The sequence below is a fragment of the Furipterus horrens genome, unplaced genomic scaffold (genome assembly GCF_987537825.1).
Source record: "Furipterus horrens unplaced genomic scaffold, mFurHor1.1.pri manual_scaffold_13, whole genome shotgun sequence".
Taxonomy (NCBI): domain Eukaryota; kingdom Metazoa; phylum Chordata; class Mammalia; order Chiroptera; family Furipteridae; genus Furipterus; species Furipterus horrens.
The window spans coordinates 15,047,451-15,070,740 of NW_028327183.1; the positions used below are offsets into that span (position 1 = coordinate 15,047,451).

General features: G+C 44.8%; 1 protein-coding gene across 2 annotated transcripts in view; it reads left to right on the forward strand.

The window, feature by feature from the left end:
- The window catches only part of PRMT7 (protein arginine methyltransferase 7), a 38,017-nt gene that overhangs the window by 6,226 nt on the left and 8,501 nt on the right, over window positions 1-23,290 (forward strand). For both annotated transcript variants that reach the window (XM_090261403.1, XM_090261402.1), the window contains exons 3-12: window positions 1,755-1,791; window positions 4,017-4,166; window positions 8,236-8,344; window positions 13,214-13,326; window positions 16,697-16,938; window positions 17,161-17,341; window positions 20,868-20,995; window positions 21,429-21,564; window positions 22,462-22,545; window positions 22,924-22,971. In XM_090261403.1, the coding sequence (XP_090117529.1) occupies window positions 1,755-1,791; window positions 4,017-4,166; window positions 8,236-8,344; window positions 13,214-13,326; window positions 16,697-16,938; window positions 17,161-17,341; window positions 20,868-20,995; window positions 21,429-21,564; window positions 22,462-22,545; window positions 22,924-22,971 (1,228 nt within the window). The remainder of the gene's footprint in view (window positions 1-1,754; window positions 1,792-4,016; window positions 4,167-8,235; window positions 8,345-13,213; window positions 13,327-16,696; window positions 16,939-17,160; window positions 17,342-20,867; window positions 20,996-21,428; window positions 21,565-22,461; window positions 22,546-22,923; window positions 22,972-23,290) is intronic.

A 23,290-nucleotide genomic window follows, 5' to 3' on the forward strand; every position in this document is an offset into this window, starting at 1 on the left:
GGAGGTTGATAACTCATAGGATGCAGTGATGGAAGGAGAGAGAAAATTCAAGAAGCACAAAGATTTCTGGGTAGAGTGACTAGGTGGATGGAGCTGTTGTTTCCTGAGAGGAGGGACACAGGAGGAATTGGACATCCAGTAGAGATGCCAGTGGACAGATATGTGGACCTGGACGCAATTTGCAATTGTTAGGGAGAGTTGAAACAAGGCTTTCAGAAGTGATGTGGAATGAGAAAGGTAGAAGGCTGAAGGAATCTCGGAATAGCTGAGGCAGCAGGAGATCCGGGAGGGAATGGCCAGGTCATAGAAAGGAGGAGAGTGTCCAGGAAGAGGGAGTGTCCGACAGGGCCAGAGAAGTCCTGGATGTCAGTTGGCATGAGCTGGTGGAGCTTGGGGAGAGTGAGTGGGTGATGAGGCAGGGAAGATGCAGAGTAAAAGTGTCTCTTAAAAAGTGGGGAAAGGTAGAAAGGACCATTTCAACTAAACAGTCATAGGGTGGTTCAGATGTAAAAACCTTGGTGGGCCATAAAAGAACCCTGTTCTTTTTAGTGCAGTCCTCAAAATATAGGGTACGGATCGCCTTTGCACAGTTGCCTGGAACACCAGTTCAAGTGCAGATTTCTAGCCCAATCTTCTGGATCAGAATCTCTGTGTGTGTATGCTGGGAATCTGCATTTAAAATAAGCTCTGCAGTGATTCTGATGTTGACCTGAAGCTGGAGGTCCTCTGTTTAGTGGGAATGCCTCAGCTCTCACCTGGAACTCTTTTTTTTTTTTTTTTAAGTATATTTTATTGATTATATTGTTAAAATAGTTTCAATTTTTCCCCCTTTGCTCCCCTCTGCCCAGTACCCCCCCCCCCCACACACACACCTGGAACTCTTAGTGAATATCTTTGGGCTGGGTTCTGAGGACTCATTCTGACCCTGCTAGAGGTTTTCAAATTTGTAAATTGCTGTGATCGAAAATACGTTATCAACTCTCTTTAACACTGTAGTTTGGTAAACTCTTAGTTTTCCCGATGATGTAAGGGAAAGTGCTGGGCGCTTTTGCCCTAGCGTTACATGTGTGATTATCTGAACGTACAAATGTATGTAAGATTATGTAAACTATTAGACAAATTGAGTCAGTTACTCTGAGGAAAAACGTGTGATGTATAGCATCATCAGTATGTTAGTGGTTTTGGAGTTACTGTGAGAAGGCTAACTACTAGAGCATTCTTAGGTCTGAGGTTCTTTGCTGAAAATAAATATCAGTCCGAGATTTTTTTATGTAGTACCAGAGAAATACAGCATATAACTATCAACATAAGGAATTCCAAACCTGTAGAGAATTTTTATAGGAGTTTATTTGAGCCAAACTGATGATATATGCCAGGGAGCAAGATCTTAAATGCTCCAGGGAATAAGTTTTGCAGCTTCTTCTATGCATTTGAAATCAAGGAGGGAAGTAAGATTATGTGGAGGTGGGAAAAAGCAAGATGGGAATTGGATTATAAGGTAGTTAACAAGATTATGTACTTTCTCGAGATTGGTTTATTTCAAAGGTATGCAAATTTCGGGATTTATGATCACATTGCCCCGTGAAGTTATTTTCCATAAAACCCCTTTTTTGGTCCACATGATTGTATTTAAAATAGTTTAAAATCTACCTGGATGTTTGTTCCACCTGATTTAAGAATGCATTTATATATATGTAAATATGCTCATATGTTGGTGTTTGCAGAGGTTTCTGACTAGTCTTTTTGTTTTTTAGATCTTCTTATGCTGATATGCTGCATGACAAAGACAGAGTAAGTGTTAAAAGGAAACCATTATCTTGATGTGTGGTTTTGAAACCTTGGGTTATGGGAAGGTTAAAAACTGCCACTGGGGGCGGGGATAAAACTCCCCTCCGAGGCACGATATTAGAATGATGCTGAGGGTCAGTAATGGTGTCGTAGTTGGGAAATCAGTCAGGATTCTAGCTCTGCTCTTGACCTAAGTGTGAACCTGGAGAAACCATGGGGACTCTGTGGACCTCATTTATTAGGATTTATTTATTTATTTATTTTAGAGACTTTATTTATTTTTAGAGAGAGGGAAAGAGAGGGAGAGAAACATCAATTGGTTGCCCCTCGCACATCCCCAGTCAGGGACATGGCTGGCAACCCAGGCATGTGCCCTGACTGGGAATCGAACTGGTGACCTTTCACTTTGCAGGAAGACAGCCAGCCCACTGAGGCCCACCAGTCAGGGCTATTAGGATTTAAATATGCAGGATGTACTAGCTGATCTCCATAATCTCTAGATAAAAATTCTCTAATTACATGATATTTTGCCTTGTATAGTCAGTTTGTAATTAAAAAATAAAATCTCTAGAGTTCACTGCAGACTGTATTTTGTAAAGCAGAATTATGTTTCACCTTTCCTCTTTCAATTTTCTTTTATCTGAGTTTTCCTGTTTGAGGTATGGTCTTGTGTTAGCAACCCAGAATTTCCTGGTCTAGAGTGCTTGACTACTCGATCTTATCTAGATGGTTTGGAAGCTAGGAGTCTTGAAGAAGGATGCAGAGTTTAAAAACGGAGCAGTGCAAGGCAGGAGAGGGATCAGGCATGGGGTGGGGTTGGTCATGAGTCTGTGCGGGTGTCTCCTTCACCCAGCTCTGGTTCAGTGCTCAGCCTGCCTACTTTGTGGAAGCCCTGTGACAGAATGACCTTCTTAAGCATCATAGTGTGTAGGCACCAGGTGCCTACCTCATTTTCATTTCGTACCTGAGAGCCTTTGATGAACTGTTGGGGAACTGTAGAATGTGGAGTGAACATTGTTCTTGGCTTTTGACTACTCCTTTCTAGCTCAAATGGTCATGGCTTCTTATTGGACTCTTGGGGCTGTGAGCCTTTCTGGTTTTAGTATCGTCTACAAAGAGGGTCCTTTTGTCCTAGCTCCTAGGGAATTTGGTCAGGTGGCATTGCCATACATCTAGTTGGCCAAGCCAGAAAGATGGCACCCTTTTCCTCATTTGAACCTGCAATCTGTCATCAAATTCTATGCACCTGTCAACCCCACTGCCTTCTTAGCCCTCATGTACTGGTGTTGGCCCCTCTTTCCTTCCCTTTTACATGGCAGCCCATGGTTTTCTGCAATGCCAGTCTGACCGTATTCCTCTTCTGCTTTAACCTTTCAGTAGCCTCTCATTGCTTTTGGGATAAAATCCAAACTCCTCGGCAGCACATTCATGACTCTTCATTATTTAACCCTTTCATTTCTGCTCTTCCTCCCTAATTCTACACATGAGGAAATGGGATCAGAACTTGCTGTTAGTGGCAGAGCCAAGATAAATATACTTCTCTATACGTTTGCGTGGTGCTTTACCTTTTGTTCTTGTTTTAGAATAACCATTATCCCATCAAACTATCTCGTGCCTGTTTGCAGCCAGTCCCAGTGCCCATCCCAGCCAACCACTGATCTACTTTCCGTCTTTATCGTTTTGCCTTTTCAAGAAATTTCATATAAATGAACATATGATATATACCCTAGGTGTCTGGTTTTCTTCATCATATTTTTAAGTTCATATCGATTATATATTAATATTTATTCCTTTTTATTGCTGAGTAATATTACATTCTATGAATATAGATGCTATATTTTATTTATTCATTTACCAATTGCTGGACATTTGGATTGTTCCCTGTTTTTGAATTTTGAATAGTCCTATTATAAACATTCACATATGTCCTTGTGGGAAACATGTTTTACTTATCCACTTATTTGGAGTTTATTTTGGCAGTCCTCTTTCTAAATTTTTGAGGTGTGTGCTTACTTGCCTCATTTTTTTGTCTTTTCTAATACATTTTTCTTCAAATATTGCTTTAGCCATTCCATGAGTTTTGATATGTAATCTTTTTATTTTTCAGTTCTAGCTTTTTCTAATTTCTTTTTATTTAGCCTTCTACCTGTGAGTTTAGAATTTTTTAATAGTTATTCTTTTTTTTAGTAATTAGTATGAAGTGACAGCTATTTCTCCCTTTCTCTTAGAATATAAAATACTACCAGGGTATCCGGGCTGCTGTGAGCAGGGTGAAGGACAGAGGACAGAAGGCCTTGGTTCTTGACATCGGCACCGGCACAGGACTCTTGTCAATGATGGCAGTCACAGCAGGTGCTGACTTCTGCTATGCCATTGAGGTAAGCCACACTCATCAGGTGTGTGTCCTGCTTGTGTGGGAAGTCCATCAGGCCCCTTGCACTTTGCCCCTCCATGTGTTCACAGACATTCATGGAGCGCTCACTCTGTCTAGCACAGGGCTAGGTTATGAGAATACAGAACTGAATCAGACACCATTTCTTCCTCCAGGAGCATGTTTTCTCCCCTGAAAACGGTGGTTCTCACCCTGACTGATATGGCTCAGTTGAGGGTCGTCCTACAAAGCAAAAGGTTGCCAGTTCAATTCTTGTTGGGGTACATGCTTGGGTTGTGGGTTCCATCCCCTGTTGGGGCGCGTACAAGAGGCAATTGATTGATGTTTCTCTCCCTCTCTTTCTCCCTCCCTTTCCTCTCTCTAAAAATAAATAAAATCTTTCAAAAAAACAAAAACAAACAAACACCAGTGATTCTCAGCCTTGGCTACGTCAGGATTGCTGAGGAGCTGTAAAAAATACTGATGGCTGCGGGGTGTCGGGGGGAGGCTGAAGGTGGAAGAGGGTATGGGGGGAATTATAATGGAAATAAAATACAATAAAAATGAACTATTAAAAATACTGATACCTAACTCCCCCTCTTTGTCTTTCCCCCTTATCTCTCCTTCTGCATTTTGACTTAATTATTCTGAGTTGTGGCCTGGATATTGGGATTACTGAATATGCACTACTTTTAATGTTTCTACAGAGCCAGCTGTCTCACTACGTTTACCAATAGTTTGGCAATCTGCCATTTCTTTCCTATAATAAAATATTAAATATGTTATCTTTCTGATAATGCAAATAATACATATTTTTATAGGAAATTTGTTAAATATAAAATAAGTGTGTTAATTCAGAGTTAACCATTGCTAAAATTTTAGTGTATATTATTCTAAGCTTTGGGGGCAAAATTTGGTTCACATGGTGATTGAGTTGCAAATAGCAAAGTCCCAGAGTAACAGTGGTTTAACCAAGGTAGATGTTTTTTGCTTTCTCACATGAAGTTCAGAAGTCAGCACTCGAGGGTATTCTTCCAAGATTCCTTTCAGATACCTATCTCTCCAGCATGGCCCTCATGATCACTGTCTGGAAAGGTGGGCGTTTTCAGCTAGGGAATGCCATGATGTGTTTGGGGACCAAGGTCATCCAGAGTCTCAGCAAAAGATGTCATGGTAGACAAAGCCATCTGCAGGACCTGAGTGCCACAGTAAAGAGTTTTAACTCTATTATCTTGAGTTAGGGTTTTTTAAACAAATATTTTTAAAATTTATTTTTAGGGAGAGGGGAAGGGAGAGAAAAAGAGAGGGCAAGAAACATCAGTCAGTTGCCTCTCACACGCCCCCATCTGGGGACCTGTCTCACAACCCAGGCACATGCTCTGACTGGGAATTGGGCCTGCTACCTCTCCTGGTTCACAGGTGGTGCTCAGTCCAATGAGCCACACCAGCCAGGGCTCGAGTTAGGTGTTCTTAACCTAAGATGAGAGTAATAGACTTCAGGTCTCCATGAAAGCCCTGAGCATTGTACACATATGTACATGTGCATGTGTATGTAACTGTACAGTTGTCTCAGGATTTCATAATAAGGATTAAGAGCCACTGCTCTGCCTTTTGGGGGGTTCTCAGGGTTTTTGAGCAGATACAAAGAAATCTGTGTTAGGATGATTGCCTTGATATCTTGAAGTAGATTTTATTATCTTTACCAATGAAGAAACTAAGACAAGAGGTTAAAGACTTACTCAGGTCTCACAGTTCATAACTAGGAGAGCTAGAATTGGAGCCTGGGTCTTTGGGGTCCTAATTATGGAGCTCACTCAATAGTGATGGCTGCTGTGGGAGGGTATGTGTGTGTGTGTTTATGGGGGAGAGGAGGGAGTGTTAATTTTCTAATGTAAGTAAGTGTCTGAGAGGGTAGTGATGCATCAGCTAGTAAGAAGAACTTGAAGGAAAATGCTTACTTCATGGGAAAGAATGACATTTCATGTTGGATGTGTTAAATATGTGTGGACTGCTGATTAGAAATAGAGTAAAGCCCTGGCTGGTGTGGCTCAGTGGATTAAGTGCAGGCCTGCAAACCTAAAGGTCACTAGCTCAATTCCCTGTCAGGGCACATGCCTGGGTTGCAGGCCAGGTCCCCAGCTGGGGGCGTATGAGAGGCAACTGATTCATAGATGCAGCCATCGCACATTGGTCGATGTTTCTCTCCTTCCCTTTCTCCCTTCACCTCTCTAGGAATAAGTAAAGTCTTAAAAAAATAGAAAAAATAAGAGCAAGAACATATTTTTTTGACAGAATTGGTAGGACTGTGCTGTTGGGTTTTCCATATTCCCATCTCATTTAGCTGAATTTCTACTTCTCTCTTGCTCTAGCCTGTGATTTCTGTGGCAAATGCCTAGAAAACAAAGTATGGTCCTGGCTTCCTCACGTTCTCTTTTTTAAGAGCAAGAAGAACTTTCTTAGGAATATCTAGCAAGCCTCTCCTTGGGTGTCATTGGCCAGGATAAAGTTAAATCCCATTTAACTTCCCTTATCCCTGGCAAGGATTCAGTTGCCCTTAGATCAGACAGATGCACCACTTGAAAGAAGGTTCCAAACTGATTTGAGGGTATGGGAGGACACAGAATGATGTTGGGAAGCCAACTTCAGGGTTCATTCCAGGTAGTATTTTGGGTAAGATCTTGAGTTCTTGGTGGCTAAGGAGATGGAGGCTCTCAGTGGTCAGAGCCTGAAGGGTCAGTGGACGAGATGAATAATATGTTAACAGGTGTAGGTGGGAGGGCTGAGGGTATGGTGTGAGCTCATGGTACTTTTGGGGTGGAGGCAAAGTGGTTGGTGAGAGCCAAGGGTTTGAGGCCCTCAAACTACATTTAACAACATCAAGCCAGATTCTAGAAATAATTTGAAACAGATTGTGAAGATAGTTTTTTTCCCCCTAGCTGAGAACACAGGTGTTCTTCAAAGAAGAATATATATATTAAAAACAGACGAAGAGGAATATAACACTTCTCCCTTGATTATACTAAAAGAAGTATGTGTTCATGGTGGAAAATGTGGGAAATGCAGAAAAAGACATAAAAAAAAGGAAATCTTGTCATTGGGACCAGTCACTTTATCAGTTGTTACGTTTGCACTGTTTGTGTGTGGCTGCATGTGTGTCTGTTTTAGGCCCTAATGTGGTTGGAGCTGTAGAGTCTGAGTTGAGCAGGCTGGAATGTAGGTGTTGGGGGCGTTTATGTTTAGGGACATGGGAAGGGTTCAGGGAAGACTCCTGGAGAGGGGTTTTGTGCTGCCCTGAAAGGTTGGGGTTGCTTTGGCAGGCGGCGCCAGGGCAGGGAAGACTCGGGTTTGCTGGGAATAGTGAGGGTGGCTGGGAGTATCAGTTATTGGGAGAATGGGATTTGGAGGAATGGTGGGGGCTGGGGGGAAGCAAGGTGGTTTGTATCAGGGAGGGCCCTGAATACCGTAAGAAAATATAGGCGGTGTCCTGCCAGCGTCGGGGGGTTGCAGGAGTTTTGCTCACACTTAGGTCTAATACAGTAACAGTCTCACTTCCATCTAGGGGGCACTGGACACATCTTGTCCCAGGTCACAGATCTCGGTTTTGTGAGGCAGGTCCTCTTCCTGGTCTCTCTAGTGTAGCACCGACACCTGCTGTCCTTTCTAGGTAGTGCAGCCTCCTTGGCTCCTGGGCGTGTGGGCATACTGCAAAACCCCACTCCTACCCCACCCCCCAACCAATCCGCACCCCCCGCCCCGGGCCTCCTAGCTGCCAGTTAAACCCAGCAGAATCTCATGCCTCTGTCTTCATTTTCATGACACACATTGGAGAATAAAGTATTGAAGTTACACTGATGAAGTTCTGTTTATTTAAATTAAATCATCCCAAAGAAATATTTTACCTGTGTCTTGAATAGTGACAAAGGTACATTTTGAATATTCAGGAGAAAATTCTGGATTGCATCTTCTTTTACTTCAAGACTTAGGACTAGAATCAAGGAGCATCTTGCTAATCTTGGGTGTTAGAATGTTATTAAATTGATTGCTTATTTTTCTTGCGTTTTGGCTCTAATTTCTAGGTTTTCAAGCCTATGGCTGATGCTGCTGTGAAGATTGTGGAGAAAAATGGCTTCGGTGATAAGATTAAGATTATCAACAAGCATTCTACAGCGGTGACCGTGGGGCCAGGTGAGACCAACACATACTGTACTGAAAGCTTTACTTGCTTTTATGAGAGAGAGGAAAAGGCTTCTTCAGGTTACCTGGAATAAATGTATCCAAGTAATTGCAGCAACGTGGAGTCTCTTTATACATCTGAAGATAAGCACTTTACTTCTCTATTAGTGTATTTCTGTACTAGCTAAAACAGGTCAGTAATGAGTAAACCAGAACTAATCAAGAGCGATAGCTGCAATGCAAACGAAACCTTTTTTTGCTGTAAGTTGAAATTCTTGTGTAGCTCAGCTCCCTTTGAGTTTCAAGTTTTTTCAGGCAGAAGTGAAACTTAAGTAGAAAGCAGAAACAGTTTTGCTAAGTTCTGACATCCTGCTTCAGCATTTTAACATGAGAGGTTTCCCTGTTTAGCAAATCTCTCCACATTTCCAGAACATTTTTTTAGTCTAGGAGTTAGAACTGGACTTAAAAAATTTCTCATGCCACTGATACCTGGAGAGCACAGTGGAACGATTTGTAAAAGAAGCCCCTGGAGTGAAATTATGGGCATCACCCCAGTTTTTAAAAACACAGTGTATTAGTAGGAAGCACCTACCTAAGGTCAACATTTTTCTCCCATTAAAAAATAATTTTTTATGGAGAATCTGAAACAAGCATAAAAGAAGGAATTAGTGTCCCTTTTATTTATTTTTAAAACATGATATACATGCAAAAGAATGCACAGATCATTATCCCATTTTTAATCAAAATGATTGAGGTATAATAATTTACATAAAGTGAATCCACCCATTTTAAGCATACAGTTTGATTAATTTTGACCATTTTAAGTACACTTGTAATCACTTTCACCACCACAACAATCAAGATAATAGAATATCTCCATCATGCCCAAGATAGTCTTCAATAACCCTTACATCAATCGCTCCCATAACTCTGGCCCTAGGCATCTACTGGTCTGCTTTCTTCAATATAGATTAGATCTGCCTTTTCTAGAATTTTTAGTACATGGAATCATACAATGTGTATTTTTTGTACTTGCTTTATTTTATGTTGCACATTGCTTTTGAGATTTCAATCATGTTGTTCTGTGTATTAAAGAGTTCATTCTTGCCTTGACTGGTGTGGGCTGAGTGTCATCCTGCAAACCGAAAACCAAAAGGTTGCTGGTGTGATTCCTGGTCAGGGCATGTCCCCGGGTGGGAGCGTTCAAGAGGCAACCAATTGATATTTTTCTTACACATCATATTTCTCTCCCTCTTTCTTCCTCTCTTTCCCTCTCTCTATAAATAAATAAATAAATAGATAGATAGATAAATAAGTAAATAAATATTTTTTAAAAAGAGTTCATTCAGTCTCTTCTGTAGCTAAGCAGCACCTCATGTGTGGCCATACCACCTAATCTGTTTCACTCTTGACTTGTTGATGGACATGGATAGTTTCTTGGATAGGTCTTTAGGTTTACTGCTCTTTTCTTGTGTGGTGTCTAATCTGCTGTTAAGCACCTCTAGTTAACTTTCCATTTCTGGTATTGTGTTTTTAATCTCTAAGATGATTTTTTAAATAATTAAAAATTTTCTCCTTATGTTCCTGTGCGCCTTTAAATACTTAACATATTTACAGTAGCTGTTTTAACATCCTTATCTTCTGTTTCCATCATCTCTGTCTTTTAGGGGTGCTGTTATCCTAGCTTTGGGCTGCATTTTCCTTCTTGGCATACCTAGTAACTTCATTCGGATGCTGTGTACGGTGGGAATTTTGCATTGATCGGTACTTGATTTTGTTGCCTTCCTTTAAAAGCTTTGTTTGGCCTGCAGTTGTGTTACTTGCAAATCAATTTGATCCTTTCATGGCTTGTTTTCAAGCTTTGCTGAAGCAGGCTTAGCGTAGCTTTCAGTCGTCGTTTCTCAGCACAGCGCTGTGGACATTTTGGTCCTGATGATTCTTTTTTGGGGGGTGGGGGGAGCTATTCTGTGCATTATAGGATGTTTGTCCCTGGCTTCTAACCAGTGGAAGTCAGGAGTACATCCCTCCCTGTTTGTGTCAACCCAAATGGTCTCCAGACATTGCCAGATGTCCCAGGGTGCAGGGAGGAGAGCCACTGCCCTAAAGTTCCTTTGCCGTACCAGTAACATGGCCTTTCTAGGGTCTCTGCTGACTGCCTTTGTGCTGGCTGATCACCCAGGCCTCTGTGAGCTCTGGAAATTGTTCACGGTACAGCTACGTGCTTATCTCTACCCAGCCTTCTAGAGTCTTACCATTTGTGTGCGTGTGAATATATTCAATAAAAGACCTAAGGGGAACCCTGTGCAAATTTCTGAAGCTTTTTTCTGCGTAAATTCTTTTCTGGTTCTCTGCCCTGTGAGTCCCAGCTGCTGTCTCCTTAACTCAGCAGGGTTGCAGTGCTCTGCTTGCTCTCTCACTCCTTATGCTGTGGTTTGGAAGGGCCTGCTGGTTTGGGGTCACTTGTTTGCTTCTTGGGGAACAAACTGTGTTGCCTCTTGCTCAACATCTGAAGACACTGGTTCCATGTATTCAGTCTGGTTTTCTTACTGACTACAATGGATGGATGTCTGATTCCAGTTACTCCATTTTGGCCAGAGGTAGGGATCGTTTGCTTTTTAAAGTTTGTCTGTTCTGACAGCACAAAGACTGACCTGCAGAGCAGCCTCTGCCGTGTCACTCTGTCTGTCACTCTGTGCTGTCTTCCAGGCTGAGTGTTTTTCACATACACCCCTCAATGCTTTCTTAATACTTTTTCCTTGTAGCACTAATCACTGCAATAACGAAATATTATGTAATCATGTGTCCCCACACAGCTGAGCATCCTGAGGTCATGGACTGTGTAGTCTTATTAATAATTCCATTCCATAACTTGCATAAGCCTGGCATGAAAGGATTCAGTAATATTTGTCTAGTGAGTGGATTGTCAGCTTTGCTTGATCCTTAATCCCTTGTAAAGGGGACTTTGTTTCCACCCCCCCAGCTTGACAAGTGGCGTTCTTACCACCAAGGCTGATAGTCTTCGCTCTGCTTTTCCTCTCAAACGCTGCAGCTTTGGTACTTCTGCCATTTACTCTTCCCGGTAATAATTCTCTTCCCAGGCCTCCTTTCCAGCTTGGTCTTTGCAGCGTCCTTTCTCCCCAAATGCATGTTTTCCAAGGTTCTGTTCTCAGACCTTTTTAAAAGTATCATCTAAGTTTGTTGGCCGTGTCCCAGAGGTGGATGGACCCCACACTGAGGCATGTGTAGCAGCTGACTTGGGACATTTGTTCATCCATCCAGTCACTGGGCGGGGCTCACGAGGCGCCGGGAGTAAGCACCCCAGCTCAGGCTGGTACTGCACCCTCTCTGCACCCTTCCACGTTAGCACTTACACGCTGGACACCAGGCTGTCAAGAGTATTTGCTGAAATTACCTGGATCATAGAGCTCTATTTATTTGAAACAAATTTGGACAATAAATCATTTTGAGTTACATAATTAGCTTAAAAATTATTCAGGAGGTAGCATTGGCAGGACTTGGTGATTGGATGTAGGGTGACAGGGAGGAATGAAGAACTCAGCTAGTGTATGCTAACTATTACTGGGTGCTAGGCATTGTTCTAGGCATTGGGGTACAGTGGTGAACAGACCAGACAGGGTCCCTACTCTCCTGGAGCTAGTAAACGATGCCCAGGTTCTGGACTGTGTGACTGGTGGTGTCATTCATTGAGGCGGAAACAGAGGGAGAAGCGGATGCATGGGGGGGGTGGTGAGTGGCTCGTTTTGGGACAGTGTATTTCAGCTGGAATTTGACGTGATACCAGAGAGGATGGGCTGGGCCATTTGGGAGGCTGATCTCTGTGCCGGGGGACAGAAGTTTCTCCTTAGCCTCCTTTCACGTTGTGCTGCCACTGAGCTCAAGCGTGCTGCGTAGGAAGTGGACGGTTTTTACCTTTGCTAGCCTAACCACTGCTGCATGGAGCAGGTCTTGTTACCCCCGGTGGACAGGTGAGGTGACTGATGGTCAGCACTGAGGACACCAGGCCAGAAAGCAGGCTGAAAGCCCAGGTCTCCATGACTCAGGGGTCACGCTCTCTGCTGCACCGCCCCTTGAGCCACTTTAATGCTTCTCTCTTCTTCCATCATCCAAGAGATGTGTCTTCTCTGTAGGGAAGATGAATGGGCTTTGTCTGTTGTAATTCATGGGCCATTACAAGTGTTTAGTTAATTCTCCATGATGAATGGCCCCTTCCAAAGTCTGTTTTGTCTCTTGTCTCATTAAAAATTATAACCGTAGAAGTTACATTACATTACATTACATTACATTACATTATATTATAGAGGTTTAGAAACTGGAGTAAATAAAAAGATCCTCCATAATCCTACCTTCCCAAGCAACTGTTACTTGGGGAATTGTTTGGTGGCGAGAAATGAACTTAATTCAGGGGGATTTAGTGTGAGGACTGGGGATTGTGAACCCTGGGTGCCAGTGGAATCAATCAGCCTTTCTTTCTTGCTTTGGTTTTCTCTCCTTTCTGCAGCCTAGAAATATTAGAAGTACCAGCATTCAGTTTTTCTTTTCAAATAATTGTAGCTAATTTAATAATTAACAGTTTAATTTTTCATTTCTCTGCAGAAAAGTTGAAAGAGTGGCAGTACAGCAAAGCCCCATATTCTCTTAACCAAGACTTACCAGTTGTTAGCATTTTGAAATATGTGTATGTGTATGAATTTTTTCTAAACCATTAGAAAGTCAGTTGAGACATGACACTTCTAAATACTTTAGCACTTACATGTGCTTTCAATTTAATAACTTATTAACCTTTTATCTTGCACCTATCTGCTGTTAATATTTTTCCTAGCCTGTTGCTTGCTTCTGACTCTGCTTCCTTGTGTTTCTCAGATGGTGACATGCCATGCCGTGCCAACATCCTGGTCACGGAGCTGTTTGACACGGAACTGATCGGGGAGGGCGCACTGCCCTCCTATGAGCATGCACACAGGCACCTGGTGCAGGTAAGGGGCCAAGAGCCGCCCTCGGGCGCACTGCGGGGATCCCAGCCAGCTTCTACAGCTCTCGCTGATACACCGTGCTCTTCACAGCCTGGGCCCTCAGTACCTGTGCATATACCCTAGGATACCCCTCGATTCCTGCAGGATGCTGCTGCTCCTTAATTTTGACCTCTGTGCCTCTTGAATGTCAAGTCTTGGTAGGTTAGATTCAAAAGGCCAGAAACTGTCTTCATGTTCAATTCAATTTAGCAAACATTCTTTGAGTGTCACCTGTGTGTAAAGTATTCTAGCATCCAAGGAGAACTGTAAGTCATCCTTATTGCTCTAACCCGTGCTAGTCAGTGATGGTGAGGACTGGATGGGCTAAGTGGAGAGGCAGACAGAAGCACCATAGATGTATCATTTATGACTGATAGAAGAGGTTAGGGGGGCACGTGGAGAGGGTGGAGTTTGGAAGGGCACCGAGGAGAGGGAGAGATATCCCAGACGGAGGGACCTGTTTGGCAGGTCACTGAGAACACCAGCCTGGAGGCTGTGAGCTAAGGGTGGAGAACGGCGGAGAGAGTAGGAGGCCTTGAAGGCCTGGCCATTCCAGGTGAAGGAGCTCGGGTAGTGGCGGTCTTTGACAGTTTCTTTGGAAAGAGAGAGGCATGGAAAATATTATCTTGGAGATGTTGGTCTTGCTTTTGTATGAACATAAACTGGAGGTGGAGACCCAGAGGCAAAGGCCAGCCAAGTAGATGTGTCTGCTGCTTCTCCTGGCACCTGTCCTGTGGGCACTGCAGCTGTCCCATTCAGAAACCTTCTTTGGGGGTCCTTGGTGCCCTCAAAGTGAGGAAGGGGGCTCCTTCCAGGGCTGTCAGGACGAGTCCACATTACACGGCCAGCATGTGATGGTGAGTGCTCTGTAGATCCCCACACTTTGTGAGATGTCTCATTGTTTCCAAAGTATAAAACCCTTTCCTAGTAACTTCAGTAATAACATGAAAACCACCAACTAGATATATCTCTGATATAGAAAACAAGGATATTTAGAATTCATGTTAATGTTACCCAGTTTTTCTTTCTTTAATTCATTATGTTAAAAAGATAGGCAGACAGCCTTGGCCTGTGTGGCTCAGTTGGTTGAGTGTTGTTCCCCAAAGTGAAAGGTCACCCACCAGTTTGACTCCTGGTCAGAGCACATGCCTGGGTTATGGTGCTGGGTCCCGGTTGAGGGTGTGCAAGAGACAGCCAATCAGTGTTTTTCTCACACATCCGTGTTTCTCTCGCTCTCTCTTTCCTTCTCTAAAAATGAATAAATAAAACCTTAAAAAAAAAAAAAAGGTAGGTAGAAAGCTGTCTTTAGTTTCCTCCCCCACCTGGCCTGTAGCAGTCAGGTATGCACTGTCCACTCTAATCACTGTCATGTCTGCCCCCCTGTGTCTGAGCTTGAAGGATTAGGGCTGGCACACAAAGGCTTCCATTTTCCTGACCCTCTTGCTGTCTTGTTGGAGGTCAGGAAACTGGGATGCTGGCATGCATGTCTGATAGATAGTCCATGTCATGTTGACCCAGGGATTGCTCTTAGAAGACACATTTAGTGAGTGCCTTCATTTTGCCAGGCCCTTTTCTGGGCACCGAGAATTTCCAGTGAGTTCTTGGGGAAGCAGATTGGTGAGCAAGTCCTCACAGCGCAGTTTGAGTTACACAGTGATGGTGGTGTGTGGGGTGAGATCCTGTCCACTCTGTTGGGGGGAAGGTAAGGGGCCAAGGAAGATGAAGCTCAAGCTGAGTCAGTCTTGAAGAGTGATCAGGTGCTGGCCTGACAGGCGCGGGGGTCGGGGTGGTATTTACAGCTGAGGAGATCAGCGTGCGTGAAGATGTGAAGGTGAATCGGTGCGGTGTCTCCCGGGTCCTGCACGTAGTTTGGATGATGCGTGGTGTGGGAGGTGGGGTTAGAGACATGGCTGGATTGCTGGGCAGGGCTAGACCCAAAAGGGCTGTCATGCTCCAGGAGGCAGTGTGGCAGCACAGACGGGTTCTAAGCAGGGGGTTGACTTGTGCAGGCAGGTGTGTAGAAAGCCATCGGGGAGCAGACCGGAGGCAAAAAGGTGGCTGGAGTCATTCAGATGCTAGACTGAGGTGGGCCTCGGGTGAGGCCATAGTAATGGGCCTGGAGAGGTAGACTCAGGGAGAAGAGAGGTGGCCAAGAGCTTGGTGAGTACTTAGATGGGGAGGCATTGAGGATGATGCCAGGGTTTAGGGCTTGGGTGACTGGATTGGATGGTGGTGCTCCCCGTCCGAGCTGGGGAAGTGAAAGATGGTTGGTACTCCAGACCAGGGCTGGGGAGGTGAGAGGTGGGTGAAGTTGGATTTGTCCAGTTTAGACAATGAGAGTTTGAGTTGTCTGAGGGTCAGCCAGGGAGGAAGGACCAAGAGACCTTTGGATACATGGTATTTGGTAAATGAAGAGAGAGTGGTTGAAGTTACTCTTTTATTTTATGTGGCAGGAGAAAGAAGGTGGTCCAGACCAGGTCTCTGGGGAGTCCCCTTTGGGAGGGTGGGCAGGGGTCGTGAGAATCCAGCTAGAGCAGTGCTTCTCATCCAGAGTCATGTCTGGAGATGTTTTTAGTGTCACAACTTGGTGCGAGTGGGGAAGGGAGTGCTGCTCCTATTTATCTTGTGGGTAGAGGCTGGGGATATTGCTAGACATTCTACCATCCCTGCAAGGAAGGAGCTTCTGGCACAAGAGGCCACTGGTGCTGAAGCAGGAATCCCTGAGCTTGTCACTTCTGTGTGGCCGCAGCTGTGAGTGTCCCTTCTGAGTTGGGCCCCTAGTGCCTGGTGTGTGCAGGGTGTTGCTGAATGGATGAGGTGGGGGGGAAGGGGAAGAGGAACCGCAGCCAGAGCCAAGTGAAGGGAGTGGTCAGCAGGGCCCAGTGAGGCCAGGGGCTCAGGTTAGTTGAGGGTGGACACTTGTCTATTGGGCTGTGACAAGAAGGTTCTGGTGTCTGGGCAAGAGCTACACTGAACGGAGGCTCTGAGCTCAGAGCCGGAATTAGTGCTCAGCGGGAGACTTGGACTCTCTTCAGAATCTGTGTGGGAGTTAATCAGCACAGTGATAATTGAGGTTTATTTTTGAAGTATTTAAGAGTGTCAGGTAACTAGGAACTTATTTGACATAAATCATTTTAGGCATAGCATGTAATCCTTGTTCAAATCTTTTTTTCTTTCCCAAGGGCATTGGGCCAAAAATAGTTGACTATGCTAATAGTAGTAAGGTGTTAGATGTTACTAAACGAGCCTAATATTAAGAAATAAACCTCTTTTGTTCAGTTGGCATTACTGTGGATCGGCCTGCTTAGTTTGTTTCTTTTTAATGTAAATTTAGGAAAACTGTGAGGCAGTGCCTCACCGAGCGACCGTCTACGCGCAGCTGGTGGAGTCCAGAAGGATGTGGTCATGGAACAAGCTCTTTCCCATTCGTGTACAGACCAGCCTTGGAGAGCGGGTCATCGTCCCCCCCTCGGAACTGGACAGGTGCCCTGGTGCACCCTCTGTCTATGACATTCAGCTGAACCAGGTGTCACCCGCTGACTTCACGGTCCTCAGTGATGTGCTGCCTATGTTCAGGTACCAAGGAGCAACCCGGGTGATGGCGCTTTGAGAAATTTGGTGGAATTGGGGTCTTTGGAAGTTCTTTTCACGTGGAAAGGAGCCCTGCTGCTGTCACCTGCCTCTGAAGGCAGGAGTCCATTGCAGACAAGTCTCATTGCTGGTGAGGTCAAGATAAAAGCTTAAAAGTGGAGTGTGTGAGCTTAAAATATGCTTAAGTTCCTGAATATTCTTCCACAGTGTGGATTTCAGCAAGCAAGTCAGTAGCTCAGCAGCCTGCCATAGCAGGCACTTTGAACCTCTGGCATCTGGCCAAGCTCAGGTGGTTCTTTCCTGGTGGGACATTGATATGGACCCTGAAGGGAAGATCAAGTGCACCATGGCCCCGTTCTGGGCACACTCAGACCCACAGGAGCTCCAGGTAAGGCGCAGGGGCTAAGCACGTTTTCATGTAAATCAGGAAACTTGTCCAGTTTTTGTTGTGGGAAAGTAGCATGTTGACTTTTAGAGTCATAAGAATTTGGAGCCAGAGGGACAGAATCAAAGAAGAGGTTTTTTTGTTTTGTTCTGTTTTCTTTTGTTTTAAAGCAAGGCTAACTATAGTAAGATATAAGCTAGATATCGCAGGCCAAGTTCCTGGTCCGCACCAGTGGATACTGGGAACTGCAGGAAAGCTTTGGTGTGTTAGCTCTTCATCAGCTTGGAATAGAGAGCCTACAGCCTACCTACAGCCTCATTTTCTGTGATCTCAGAATCTTCCTTTCCCAGATCAGTTGATAGTGGGTGGAGGCCATGAACTCAGAAAAGGAAATACAGAGTACTCCTTAACATGTGAAAAGTTGTTCCACTTCACTTTTAAAAGCAATGAAGATTTAAACTGCAGTGAGATACCATTTTTCACCTAGTAGTGAATAAAGTTCAAAAAGTTGGGTAGCACATCATTGTTGGAGCTGTGGGAAAGAGCACTCAGTGATCCTCAGAGCATCCTTGGAGCTCAGCAAGGCCCTGTTCATCACGATGGGAAATGATGCCACTTTAAGACATTCAGGCTCTGGATAGATTTGTGCATGTGCAGACTGACGTGTGCCAGGATATTCACTACAGCCATGATTTAGTAGAAAAGACTGGAATACCCTAGAGGGCACCAGTAGGGGGCTGGTTAAGTCCATAACTCTGCATTCAGTGAATGGGGCAGCTCTCTATAAACTGATGTGGAACAATGATATATCTCCAGGATATGTCATTAAGTGAAGCAAAAATAGAGATACAGAGCAGCATGTGGTATGCCAACATTGGTGTTATTAAAAATAAGAATATATGTACATGAGTGTATATGTGAGGTATGTGTGTACAAGGGTATCTTTGGAAGGATTCATAGAAATGGGTAAAAATGGTTGCTTCTGGGAAGGTGGCTGAAGGTGAGGGGTGGAAAGGAGACTTTTTTACACTTTTTCACTCCATGACTCTTAAAATTTTTTTTAATTTATTAATTTTAGAGAGAGGAAGTGGGGGCAGGAGAAACATCGATTTGTTCCACTTATTTATATATTCATTGGATGATTCTTGCATGTGCTCTGACTGGGGATCAAACCCACAACTTTGGCGTATTGGGTTGATGCTCCTACCAGCTGAGCTATCCGTCCAAGGCTCATCCATGCCTCTTTCATATCTTCTGAATTTTCTCTCATGTGTTATCTGTCAGCTCCTTTACATACACACTCAGGGAAGGTGCTTCAGGGCTGAGGAACCAAAGCTTCCCTCTCTACCTCGGTCCGTTCCTCTGTGTCCCATCTTCCTGTTACCACTTGCTGGGCGCTGGCTTTGTTTCGATTGGTTCTAGGTATACACAGGTGACTAAGGGAGGGCCCTAGCAGCTCTGCCGAAGGGGCACAACTGCTGCCTGATTGCAGCCAGTTTCCCTGGGCTTGTGAACGTCCCTATCTCCAGTCTCCCAGTCCTCTGGCCCAAGCAGACAGGCATGTGTCCAAGCAGTGGGTGTATACTTCCCTTTTCCACAGCTTCTGTCCTCTGCAGGCTGTGTGCGTGCGTGTGTGTGTGTGGGTGTGTATGTGTGTGTGTGTGTGAGAGAGAGAGAGAGAGAGAGAGAGAGAGAGAGAGAGAGAGAGAGAGAGAGAGAATTCTTCCACAGAGAGAGAGAGAGAGAAAGAATTCTTCCACAGAGCTGAGATTGACACTGGGCTGCTTTGTTCCTCTCCAGCAGTGTGATGGTTGCAAAATTAGCATGAGAATATCATAAAAATGTTAATACTTATCATTTGCCTACCTTCAGAGTGCCACTCTGTCTATTTTCTCCTTGGATCCTCATGTAATACGTGCTGGGTAACTATATAATGTCCAGACTGAAACTCAGCCTGACCCAGTGCTTGGAGCAGGGCCTTGTGTCTAGGCAGCACTGGTGGGTGCTCGTCCCCAGGTCTCCTGTCTGTGAGGCTTGTGTGCTTCCTCTACCAGTGGCGACTTTTGGACCATTAGGAATTCAAAGAGCTGCTGATGACTCCCTCCTGACTTCACTAAACTGTTCTCGATCTGAAATCTATTCAGTCTGTCTCACCTTAGACAGTGGGTTCTGTCAGCAGCTCTTCAACATCGGGACCTGGAAGGCTGGTGTGTGGGCAGGACCTGGTGACAGGGAAGCACCACGGGGGCATGCGGGGTTAGGGGGAAGGCTTCTTTTGTCTTAGGATTCATTTGCATAGTAGGGAAAGAATAACAGCTTTTCAAGAACCTTCTTTTCCCTCTTGTTACTGTATATTTTTTTCCAGGATATATCTGGTTAGATTTGCATTTTTTAGCTTTTATGTGCAAATAGATATCTTAGATTCAGAGAATGTCACCCACCTGCCTTTTAGCGAAATGCAGGAGTAGGTAGGGTAGGATGCGGTTGTGATAGAGTGAGCAGGCAGTCGACTCCTCAGAGTTAGGCCAGGCATTCACTATTGAGGGCAATATTTTCTTTTTTAAAAAGAGGCTTAAAGATTATAAAAGTAATAAACCTCAGTATATACGACAAAAATGAATCAAGTCACTTGCGGGCCTACCACCCCAAAGAACTTCCTTTCTTTGCTCTCTTCCCACATGCATGGGTTTTTGTCAGACTAATTGTTGTTTTATTCCTTGCTGCACCATAGTCTTCATCATTTTAAATGTCTGCGAGTATTCTGTGTAAGGAATTTTTATGCATTTCTGAACTGTTGGACATTTGGGTTGGTCCCAGGTTTTGCTAGTATAAGTAATTCTGTAACATGCATTTCTATGAGAATATAGCTTTTTCTTTTCTTTTTTCTTTTTGTTTTTTTGTTTTAGAATAGAATCCTTTATGTGGTTTTTGTGGTATCAAAAAGGATCAATAGAACTTATTAAAAGGTTGACTCTGGATCATTGTAAATCATGTTTCACAATTTATAGTTTTTCACTTCTTTAGAAATTAAATTAAGTCAGAAAAATAAAGCAAAACCTTCCTGTACTATTTTCCCAACATTTTATTTTGAAAAATTTTAAATCTACAGAATAAGTGAACATGAACACTGATGTGCCCTTTACTTAAATTTACCAATTGTTAACATTTGCTACATTTGTTTTCTCTTTGTTCCCCTTCCTCTCTGCCTTCCTCCTTCCATCTTTCTATTCCCCACCACCACCACCAACAGGAGGGCCTGGAGTCCCCTCCCCTGAGCCTTTCTTGAAGACCCCTACCCTAGGCCACATTTTATCCCCCTAAAGCCAGCAGTGTTCCAGCAAGCTTTCTGCCCATTAGCCTTTCTGACTTGAGAATTTTCTTCTTTCTATCTTTGGCCAGAGTGGCTATCTGTAGTCCACACTGTGATTTCCCTGCAAACTCATTTTTCGTGTGGGTTTTGGCTCCTGGATTAGAAATGGCTGCTCCTGTTGCAGTTTAGGGACTGCTGATACTCTGTTTCCCATTTCAGTGGCGGGACCACTGGATGCAGTGTGTGTACTTCCTGCCACAAGAGGAGCCCGTGGCCCAGGGCTCAGCCCTCTGCCTGGTAGCCCATCATGACGACTACTGTGTGTGGTACAGCCTTCAGAGGACCAGGTATGCCCCGAGCCTCATCGGGTGGGCAGTGGGCCGGTGACACTGTGCAGTTATGTAAATTTCCCATTTATAGACATTTGTGTGTTTATAATGGGGAATTAAAGAGGCACAAGTGGGCATATTTATATCTGAACAGAATGAGAGCAAAAGTGTGTGACCGGATGTGTCAGCACCCGATGCATGTACTCAGAAGAGGCTGTCCCTATTGTGGGGCCCCCATCTGGAGCAGACACACCTGAGTTGAATGAGGGCCCTCCAAGCTCTAACATCCCCTTGAGAGCCAATGCCTAGACTCATGCACTGGAGAGGACTGTAGGTGTGTCCCCTGAGGTTCGTCTCCATTTCAGTGGGGCAGGTCCCTGTGCCATGTTTTCATGCTCGCTGATGCTGACACTGCACACTCATCATTCTTTCTTTTCATTTCCTGGCCCAGTCCTGAAAAGAATGGCAGAGTCCACCTAGCACGCCCCGTGTGTGACTGCCAGGCTCATCTGCTCTGGAACCGGCCTCGGTTTGGAGAAATTAATGATCAGGACAGAACTGATCAGTATGTCCAGGCCCTGAGGACGGTATGTGTCTAGTCCCTTGGGTACTTGTGGGCAAGAAGGAGATTGTCCATGGGCCCCAGCTCATTGCTCACTTAGGATTTGTTCCTTTTGTTTTCTGTGCCCCCTGGTCTGAGTGACTTCCGCCAGCTGGGTGGGCACTCAGGTGGAGCCTGGGAGCCTATTACTGGACTTCCTGGGGGCTTGTTCTCTGCCCTCCTGTGAGAGCCTTCAGCTGACTACTTCCCCTTGGCTGTGCCTTTGTCCCCCTGGACACTTTGCCTTTGTGATCACCAGCAGTTCCTGTGGGTGATCCCAATGGATCAAGCCACCCCATTCTTCCTTTCAACTGCTGCCTCCTTTCTACAATTTTCCAAAATTTAAAATCTTGCCATATAAATTTCCTGCCTGAAAACCTTTGCTCCCCACTGCCTATAGCAGGGGGTTCTCACCACACATGGGGTTTGGAGGAGAGTCTCTTAGACCACTTGGAGTTGTACGCAGAGATACGTGTGTATATGCGTGCATTTTGGGGTAGTGAGGATTCCAACCGTCCTAAGTTTCTCTCAGATCTGTGTCCCCTAAAGGCATTCCTGCCTTTGGCGAGTTGCTCAACAGGCCCACAGCTATCTGTGCTGTGACCAGAGAGAGAAGAGGCTTGTCATCAGGGATCAGGAGATGGCAGTGGAAAGTGGGGCAGGCCTGCAGGTGGGCCTTCTAGGTCAGCCTAAGAAGGGTCTTACCTTATAGCGGGGTCTGGAGGGGGAGAAGTGAGTGAGGTGGGTGTGCTGGAGGATGGGGACTGGCTACTGCCTGGGCCTGGGAAAGACCCAGCCAGGCAGTAGGATCTGCCAGTTTGCCAACAAGAATTTCTTGAAATACTGTAAGAAAACTTGTGCTGAAGTTGCTCCTCTCTGGCAGGTTCTGAAGTCAGACAGTGTCTGCCTGTGTGTCAGCGATGGCAGTCTGCTCTCCGTGTTGGCCCATTACCTCGGGGCAGAGCAGGTACCGGACATGTGCCTTCTGTCAGCCTCCTGAGCGCAGCTTTTGGGTTAGGGTGCCATGTGGTCTAGGTGCACAGTTCTATGACTAACGCCCTTTGCAAGTGCAGCCACCCTATATGTAGTGTGAGGCTTGGGGTTTATTGCCTCTGTGTACAGGCAGGAGTCAGGCTATGGCATTGCCCTGACCTGCAGCTCCTCTGTCTGAGCCGCCTCCTTGCTCTAGGGTCAGTGCAGTGTGGCTGCTGTCCTAGTGGGAAATGAGCATGGGTCGAGGTGGTGGGGTGGTGCCTTCTGCCTTGGAGTGATCCTGTCACAGTTTAATCTTTAATTTCTCTGTTAAGTGGATCTCCTACAACTAATAGTGTGGTATTCTCTCTAGGTATTTACAATAGAGAACTCAGCAGCTTCTCACAGACTGATGAAAAAAGTAAGTGATCATTGTTGTTTGCTGAAATAATGAGAGGACCTGTGGTACCTGCCTTCCTGAGTCTGGCAATTAACTGCTTTGAAGTAGCATCGGTACCAAAGGACCTGGGAGAAGTAGCAGCAGTGAGAGCTCTTCTTGCTCTGGTCTTGAAAGCTAGCCTGCAAGTCTTTTAGGGCTGCCATTGATTAGAAACAGATGCATAGACTTCGTTTTGTTTTTCGGCTGAAGAAGTACAAGCTTTTCTCCTCACTTCACGTGAAACTAAAAAAATTAACTTGTTTGCGGTGATACCGCTGGAGTGTATCTGGGACATAGCAGC